At 40.0% G+C, this 9,480-nt stretch overlaps 1 protein-coding gene across 2 annotated transcripts; it reads right to left on the bottom strand.

Moving 5' to 3' along the window:
• Positions 1 to 836: 836 nt before the first annotated feature.
• On the bottom strand, positions 837 to 6,672 carry CLEC4E (C-type lectin domain family 4 member E). 2 transcript variants are annotated; one of them, XM_045464326.1, is made up of 6 exons: positions 6,491 to 6,659; positions 5,338 to 5,430; positions 4,642 to 4,731; positions 3,066 to 3,217; positions 2,271 to 2,386; positions 837 to 1,255 (listed from the first exon to the last, which is right to left on the bottom strand). In XM_045464326.1, the coding sequence occupies exons 1-6, from the start codon at positions 6,612 to 6,614 to the stop codon at positions 1,084 to 1,086; spliced, it is 747 nt and encodes a 248-aa protein (XP_045320282.1). In that variant the 5' UTR covers positions 6,615 to 6,659; the 3' UTR covers positions 837 to 1,083. The 2 variants fall into 2 exon arrangements, with proteins under 2 accessions (XP_045320282.1, XP_045320283.1); XM_045464327.1 differs by lacking the exon at positions 4,642 to 4,731 and having other exon boundaries at positions 6,491 to 6,672.
• Between the last annotated feature and the right edge of the window lie 2,808 nt (positions 6,673 to 9,480).

Genomic DNA, 9,480 nt, shown 5'->3' with positions numbered 1-9,480 from the left:
GATTTAAACAAAACAAAAAAAAGAAATCTTCTATATCTATATTGAGTTTTATTCCTAGTAGAGCTATTTTTCTCAGGATGTTAATGAAATTATAAATCCTTTGGCATTCTGAAATGTTTTGCTATCCTACAGGAAAATATAAAGGCGTTTCTGCTTCATTGCAAATTTATGATCTATTTTATAAAAGTCGTTAGTATATTTCTTGGAGAGTTCATATATATCCACTTAATAATATAGCATTGGATAGCTTCTACAGAGGTGAGTCCAATGAAGTGGCTTTTAAAGTCAACAGTTTGTCTATATCTTAAAAATAAATTGGTTCATTGAGTTGATCTCTGTGACAACTACTTGGCTCTAAGCTTTGTCAGCGTTGGGCCAGCTCTTGGGTTAATGATAACTAGCTAATGTAATGGATTAGTTAATGGGATTCTTAGTCCCCCTTATCTGACTTATGGATATATGGCTTTGTTATTTGGAATTACAATTACGCCTCTGATATAATTAATTATTAATTATTAATTATTAATTAATTAATTATTCATATAAATATTCACAAACAAAGCAGGAGTATTCTTTACTTTTCCCAGCATTTGTTAGAGAATTGCTTGGTAAATTGGGAGAAGTCCTGAGACTAATATAGAGAAAAATGCATGTCAATCAGGATCACAAATTATATCGTTCAAAACTACTTATTTTATTTAAGATCTTTTGTAAAAAAATTTTCTTTCATGTTTATGTATTTTTGAGAGACAGAGACAGAGTGCAAGCAGGGGAGGGGCAGAGAGAGAGAGGGAGACACAGAATGCGAAGCAGGCTCCAGGCTCTGAGCTGTCAGCACAGAACCTGATGCGGGGCTCGAACTCACGAACCTCGAGATCATGACCTGAGCCGAAGTCAGACGCTTAACCGACTGAGCCACCCAGGCGCCCCGAAACTACTTAGTTTATTTATATCAAAAGCGACAAGTCCTTATGAAGTCCCTAGGTAGTCCTTATAAAGTGCAGTGCACAGTTTTCTCGTGCTGGTGTTGTGTTCATGGTCTTGTGCCTCTGTATTTATGCATTTCAGTTGTGCTCTCTGTTCTCAGAAGATTTTTTTGTTATTCAAAGCACTTATTTCAGGCATTTCACAAATCCGAAACACATTGAAGAAACAGGGCACGTCATTCCAATTTTTCCTCGGATTGGAAGAGTCTCGTATGGTAGCACAGTCCTCCACTGTAACTATGTTATTGGGCTCCCCTTCGTCCCAGAAGCTGGAAGAGAGCAGGTACAGATTTTAAATCCCAGCTACAGGAGGCCAAGTGACCTCATATGCTAGACCAGTTGCATTTGTGTTGTGCTCCCTCGCAACAATTTTGTTGCGCATTATAACCTCCATTAGGCATCATAGTTAGGCATTATAACCTCCATTTTATTGAAGAAAAGGAATCCCGGAAAAACCAAACCACTTGTCTTAAGTCTTAGAGTTTGCGAGGGGCGAAGCCCAGCTGGATATTCCTGACTTTCTGGTCTGTCAACCTTCCTCAGCTGGAGACCCATAATGAGAAGTTACGGGAAGCACTGATGCTCATGAATTTGTTTCCTTCACGCTTGTGTCTTATTTTATGGTTAGTTCCCTTTATTCTGCACCGAGTTTGTATTAACGTAGGTGCATACTTTAGTGGTGTTACGATGCTGTAGAGAAGCAACTTTCTAGAGTCTCAGCGCATGGCAGCTGTACTCTTAGAACTGAGCCTTTGGTTTCCTCAAATGCTAAATGAAGATTAATAATATCGACGTATCTCAGAAGGGTGCAGTTTAGGTAAAATGAAATAATTAATGAGATCAAAACCATGAAAACTCCAATGTGCTGTGCTCTAAGGGTGTAAGGTCACTATCAAAGGGAAAAGAGAACTTATCAAGGGAGTCCCCACTTTCACTCCATACATCTCCTTTCTCAAATCACTACCCTCAAATCATTTACTAGTTTGGGCACAAGACTCTGAATTTCATTCTTTGTCTCTGTTGCATTTCCGATGAATCAGTCTTCGATTCTGATTCCCTCCTCATGTTCATCTGTTATTTCCCCTTTATTCTTCAGATGGTCTCAGGAAGCGAGAGCACGAGATCCTCGTGCTTCCTTCGACTATCTTCTTGCACATAAAATCACCAAGGATTGACCTGAAAATATCTCATGGAATGGAAGGAGGTTCTGAGAACTCCCCTCAACAATGGTCTAACTTTGGGACTTGAGATAGTGTTAAAATTGTCCTGTAAGAAGGAAATTACCTCAGAGATTCTGTGAAAGGTGTGCCATCTACCCATTGCCACTGACCCTCAGTCACCTGGTCTGTCAGTCCAATATAAAACTCTCTCCTTTTCGGTTTCGCGTAGAAAAGAAATTCCTAGAGGAGCAACATGATAGAAACACAAAGTAGATCAGTCATTTCAATTTTGGACAAGTGTTGAAGGTAATTGTTATTAAAAGAGGTAAAGTGGATTATAGGTGACAGATAAATGGCTCTGAAATCATAAGATCATGGAGGAGTATCTCCTGATTTTTTTTTTTATTGTGGTAAAAATATACGGAACATAGAATTAAACCAACAAAAGAGAACCTTTAACAGAGAAGGAGTTTCTTAATATCTCATTCAAAGCTGATCTACTGTTATTTGTAGCAAAAGCTACTTATATATCCAGCATGAAAGATTACTAATCACAGCTTAAAGATAACGGACATATCTTGGGCATATCTGACATAATCATCTGATGTGTTCATCAACACAATAGTCACTCTAAAATGAACTGTCAGCTTCCCCACCCCCCCTCCCGTTTTTTTCCCTGTCTTAGTAAGAAAGGCATTGAACATGGAAATTCCCCTTTTTCCCCCCTTAGGCTCTTCTAGTGATGACAATAAATTAGAGTAGGTATCGACTTATAGAAATAGTAGGAACAGCATGCATTTTAATACATTCACTTAACAAATAGTAATTTTGGACCAAAGAGTGCATACACGTATGGAAAGAGGGATAGATCCTGGAAAGAATGTGACATTGACACTGGAGGTGACTGTGCTCCAACTACCTGCTCCTCCTGTGTGTTGATAACAACCAGATGTGCTCCCATGTTGGAGCAGTTTTTTACGCTTGATGCCCAGGACATGGTGTTAGTAGAAAATAAGTAGCAGCTAGATTGAAAATGGATCCAGCTCGACGGACAACAATTCTTGACTGAACCTAGGAGGAGAGAAGTTTCCATGAGTGTCATGTATCAACTAAGTAAGGAAGCAGAAAGCTTCATCTGGCCTCATGAAGTTCATCATGACCAGTCTTCTGACTGGTACCTTGGAGCCCCTTGTCCTTGCCCACTCCCCAACCTACTATCTAAGACTTTAGAGAATTCCTATGTCAGTGAACACAAATAGCAATTGTCTTGTCTTTTGAGACATAACCCTTGTTTTCTAAATTAAAAAAAAATTTTTTTAATGTTTATTTTTAAATTTTTTTAACGTTTATTTATTTTTGAGATAGAGAGAGACAGAGCATGAACGGGGGAGGGTCAGAGAGAGAGGGAGACACAGAATCGGAAACAGGCTCCAGGCTCTGAGCTGTCAGCCCAGAGCCCGATGCGGAGCTCGAACTCACGGACCGCGAGATCATGACCTGAGCCGAAGTCGGACGCTGAACCGACTGAGCCACCCAGGCGCCTCAAACATTTATTTATTTTTAAGAGACAGAACACGAGTGGGGAAGGGACAGGAAGAGAGGGAGACACAGGATCCGAAGCAGGCTCTAGGCTCTGAGCTGTCAGCACAGAGCCTGATGTAGGGCTCGAATCCATGAACCATAAGATCATGACCTGAGCCTAAGTCAGATGCTTAACTGACTGAGCCACCCAGGCACCCTGAGATATAATCCTTATTTTCTAAACTTGCCAGTAAATGCAGTCATACATACAATCTATCTCTGTTATGCTATTGATATAGAGCCTTATTAACTATTCTTAGAATGCCAAGGTGAGAGAAGGTTATGCATTTTATCTAAGCAACCATCTCTCATGTTGCCCAAGCAATATGCCCTCAACAAAGTCTCCAAACTGGTTGTGGAGATGGGCTAAACTTCTTAGAATTGTAGAATGTAAGTCTTTGAAGTTTATTAAAAAGAAATAGTCCAGTGTTTCTCAATTTAATGGTGAGGAAATTAAGTTCCAGAGGAGCGTCATGTAGCATTTTGCTAAGACTTAGAACAAAACTATATATATGTAAGAGTGTAGAGAGTATATTTCTGAGATATCTCCAAATTCCCTATTCTCCCTCTATTTTTTCTTCTTCACCTCATTGGGAAGCAAGTGAGGAATGAAAAGAAAGTGCACTCCTGGAGATAATACGTTCCACTTCTACATTTTCTGTTCAGACATACCTCAAATTTCTTCTAAAAGTTTGCTATGGTGTCCCCAGGATTTCCTGTCTAATGCTAATCACATTTTCAAAGTCCTAGACCTGTCTTATTAGTTCCTCATCATTCTCTGGTAGTACAGGCAAGATTTTATATTTTGTTTTTGAGAAACAGGACACCATCCAACTCCTTGTCCCCAAATCAATCTAGAAGCCAAAAAGTGTCAATATGTAAATGTTGATGTTCAAATCTGAGGACTATTATACCCGATCCATCTTTGTAGCAGGAGAAGTCCATTAAATCCTCATATGGCTGGAACTTTTTCTCGTCACAGAGTTGAAAGCTATGATACGTCACTGTAAGGAAAGGGGCAGAGTGTATGTTCATTATTCTTGATAAAAAATTAAGTTTATCATGTGTGTATTTGTAACAAAAGTACCAGCAATCATCATGATATCTTTTTTTTACTCTCTATTTGTCCTTCTACACGGAGAGGTGCCGAGATTTACTTACCCAAAGAAAAAAGGATTCACATTTCATGGTTTTTGCTGATTTATGAAGATGAATGTACTTTACTTCAGGTCCAAAGGCCCAGAGAAAACAAATAAGCTTTCACTTTCTCTTATGCCCACCCTCCCTACCCTTGTTCCAAAACACAGTTTGTCATGTGTCTGGCTAGGTTCCCGTGGAGAAGTTTACATTCATGACAGAAGTACAAAGGCGAGGACTCAAGGCCACCAAGGAGATGAAAAATGTCTATCATGAAAAATATGTCAGAGGTCGCTGCAATTTGGTAACCGTTCTGTACTAGTTGGGGTTCTAGTTGAGGAATAACCTGGAGATAAACAGGGAAGAAAGTGGAACAGAAATACCCTTTGGGGGAGAAGGGAACCCACAGGCAAGAAGAAAGATTTTACTCTTAATATTCACCAGGGAGATTAAACTTGACCTTTAGAACTCACCAACACATTTGGTGATAAAACAGACACTGAGCAGTAGAATGGAGACCCCAGCAACAGTCCATAAGAGCCTTTGGGAAGAGAAGTGTCCTTTCTCTGTAGAAAGCAATATGCAAACATGGTCAATCTTCCCAAGGCAAGATACAAAAGAGATTCTTATTCAACCTTACTTATCTCCTTCCACTTGCGCTGTCTACATGGAGTAACTCTTAGACTTCAGCATGCCTCAGAATCATTTGGAGAGTTTGTTTAAACACCGATGGTGGGGGCGCCTGAGTGGCTCAGTCGGTTAAGCGTCCGACTTCAGCCAGGTCACGATCTCGCGGTCCGTGGGTTCGAGCCCCGCGTCAGGCTCTGGGCTGATGGCTCAGAGCCTGGAGCCTGCTTCCAATTCTGTGTCTCCCTCTCTCTCTGCCCCTCCCCCGTTCATGCTCTGTCTCTCTCTGTCCCAAAAATAAAAATAAACGTTAAAAAAAAAAAATTTAAATAAACACCGATGATGGGGCCTCACTTCTAGTGTTAACAATTCATTAGAGCTCCTATGGAGCCAGCAAGTTCCTGGTCTGGGAACCAGCTTTTAGAACCACTAGAATAAGCCATTGCTGATCTTAAGACTCGTGAACTGAGACAGATGTGCTATTTTTCCTTCTTAAGTCTCTCAGGCTTTCCGTCTTCTTTTCCTATCTTTGTCTTTCCCTTTCTCTCTCTCACCCTCCCTGTTTTTTGTTTTGTTTTTTTTTTTTTTAATCTCTCTCCTGCCCTCCTCTTTCTGGTGTCTCATTTCCCAAGCCCTTTGTAAACCAATTCATATAAAACGTGAGCAATGTTCTTACAGTTCCTCTCCCCCTCCCACCCGATAAACATTTTACAAACAGGGAAAGTGAGTTCCAGAGAAGGGAGGTGGCTTGCCCAATGCAACACAGTGAAAGGGTGGGAACAGCAGTCTGATTCAGTTCTCCCCCAAACCCAGCCCAGCAACCCTCAGTACAACATAGCGTCTCCTAACCACTGCCTGTTTTCCCCCTTACATTCTGTCTCTGTCTCCCTTCTTTTACTTCAGTGGAGACATTTCTAGAGTCCTATCCCCTCAGCGTATTTATCACCGCTTCCCCCCAAAAAAAGATCTATGAAAGAAAGGCAGAGTTGCAAATTTTACCTGTGTCTTGTGATGTAGATGGTTGGGATGAATTCATTCTCTCTCTCTCTCTCTCTCTCCTTCTCTCATCAGTTTCTGAGTCCAGTACTATTTTGTTGCTAAGATCTAAGGAAAATGAATCCATTTCTGTTTTGTTTTTTTTTTTTAAGGAAGTTCAGCCTGAAGGCATAATAATATTAATTTGTTCTGCGGCTTTGTGTTTCAGTCAGGGTTTCCTTTCTTGCATAAGGAGGACAAGGGAGTTTACCGGGCAACGAGTCTCCTCACTTAAGGAAACAACAAAGTGGGGAAATGATGATAGTGGTAAGTACCAACAGAAATGGGCTGACCGAGGGGAAACATCAGGGGCTTAAAAATACTGTTTTCTTTGGGTGGATAAAATCTCTCTGTTTGGGGCGCCCCGGGCGGGGGGGGGGGGGCTCCGTTGGTTAAGCATCCGACTCTTGATCTCAGCTCAGGGCTCGATCTCAGGGAGGTGAGTTCAAGCCCCGCACTGGGCTCCGTGCTGGATGTGATGCCTATTTAGAAAAAAAAAAAAAAATTCGCTACTTTCTTCCAGGCCTCCCCACTCAGGCCTCAATTTGTCTCTGACATTTGCGGGGCCCGCCTCCGCACTCCCAGTTTTACTTCTGAGCCTTACTGGCACACATTTGTCGGCGGGAAAGAGGACAAAACCAAATCTTTGCACTCGGCACACAGCTGGGCACACAGCGGAGGCATTTATAACTCCATGTGAGTTTCTTTTCATAGTTCAGGTGGGTTTCTTCCTCATTTGCTTGCAACGCTGGGACATTCTGGCTTCGTGTTGGGCTGAATATGTCGCATTGTGGGTTTATAGCCCTTCTGTTAAAGCAATCTCCTACCTCTGCCCCAGTTGAACCCCCCCCACGCCTTGCATGATATGACGACTTTGCAATTCAGCTCCGTTCCTTGTTCCTTCTGTTACAACACAGCTTCTGCCACCTTCGAGACTCAGTGGGTAATCTCATTCTATTCTTCCTAATTCTTTGGGAGTTTTTGTTTTATAATGTGACCTATCTAAGAGGAATGAATTTGAATGTCAGAAGAAGCAACGTCAATTAGACATTAAAATATAATGCAGCTTTCTCTGGAAGGTTAGTTACCTATAGTAATTTTCCACTCTATTCCTTAAAAATCCTTTAGAACAAGATCCAGCTGGCCTCTATTGATTAAAATTCACAGGTGTCAGGAGGCGTTAGTAACATATATATGACTTGGTAATTCCCACAATGACTCACACGCTTTTCACATGTTAGAAAATATCCTTGTTCTCAAAGGGACTTTTTGTTGTTTCAATGTATTGCTCAACTTCCTCTGCATCTTCCATTTTACAGTTATATAGATTTATTAAAGAATGTTTAAAAATTATACATGTCCATATTATAAAATATATGCATGTTTAACATGTGTCTATCAGCAAATGGCTTTTGACCTACAAAAAGAAATACAATGGCTGAGTTAAATGAATTATTAAATGATGAATCATAATGACTACAGTCAATTATTTATTAATCATGATCAATCAGCAATAACTAATGTCCATAGACAATTATGTGTTAATAATTTTATGAACATGCAATTAATGAATATTAATAGTTAACGATTAGCATCTTACCAGCCAAAATATGTATGTGTTTTGATCCTTTGTTTTATCACTTTTTCCAAATTATAAAAGTAATATTTTTATGGTTAATAGTATGAGAAGAATATGGCAAGTAAAAGACCTCCCATCTGTTCTTGGTGTGTCCTTCTAAAGTCGACCATGCTTGATGATTTGTTCCTTTTTTTTTTTTAATTTAATTTATTTTTGAAAGACAGGGTGAGAATGAACGCGAGCTGGGGAGAGGGCCAGAGAGAGAGGGAGACACAGAATCTGAAACAGGCTCCACGCTCTGAGCTGTCAGCACAGAGCCCGACGCGGGGTTCAAACCCACAAACCTTGAGACCGTGAGCCGAAGTCGGACGCTTAACCGGCTGAGCCACCCAGGCGTTCCTTGATGATTTCTTATATATACTTTGAGACATTTTCCAAGCTTATAGAGGTGGAGTTTATATAATAGATTGTTTATTCATTTTTTGTCAAATAAGATCATACCTGCTTTCATGTTTTAAAAAACTTTCATGTTTTAAAAATTACTGTTATATTCATCATTGTATTTGGGTATCTATCTTCCTAACTCTACTGTTTAAACTTTTCCATAATTTATAAACCAGGCACAAATAACTTCTAGTTTTTCCTTCCTCTAACGCGTGAGGTACTGACTCCCTTTATACATATTTGCAGGTACACATTTCTGGCTCAATGATACATGCCAAACGTTTAAAACAAAATCAATATTTGGCTTGAGTTTTCATCACAGAATAACCTTCTGGGATATAAACATAATAATAAAAATTGTGCCTGAGGGGAATTTTCATGGCAATGTTTTGGAAAAGATTTCATTTTTTAAAGTAACACCTACCCCCGACGCGGGGCTCAAACTCACAAGCCTGAGATCAAGAGCTGCATGCTTCACAGGCTGAGCCAGCCAGGGACTCCTCATAGCAATTTAATATTAAAACCGTATTAGGTAAATGTAACACAGGGACATTACAGTATAGGAGCACTGATTACTTAACAGAGCAGTTGGCACATTACTGCTGTGGTCACTATGCTGCTATTTTTTCATAGGATACAAACTTCCCTTTCACTGTGGGAGAATAGAGAACGAGATATTTTTGAACACTTTACTTTTCTCTAATCCCTTCGTATCCATGCTCTTTAACGACAATAAAAGTTTCTTTCTGTTTCAAATATGATTTTCCATGAATTTTGTTAAATAAGATTTTGGAATTTTGCTCCCTTAGGAAATTTTGAGGTGGCAAAATCAATATTCTTTTTAAAAAAGTTTTTTTTAACGTTTATTCATTCTTTGATAGAGAGAGAGAGACAGAGCGTGAGTGGGGGAGGGGCAGAGAGAGAGGGAGAC

This window comes from Leopardus geoffroyi, chromosome B4, assembly GCF_018350155.1.
Source record: "Leopardus geoffroyi isolate Oge1 chromosome B4, O.geoffroyi_Oge1_pat1.0, whole genome shotgun sequence".
Lineage (NCBI taxonomy): Eukaryota > Metazoa > Chordata > Mammalia > Carnivora > Felidae > Leopardus > Leopardus geoffroyi.
The sequence above is the reverse complement of the archived record's forward strand: the minus strand, read 5'-3'. Positions and strand labels throughout refer to the sequence as shown.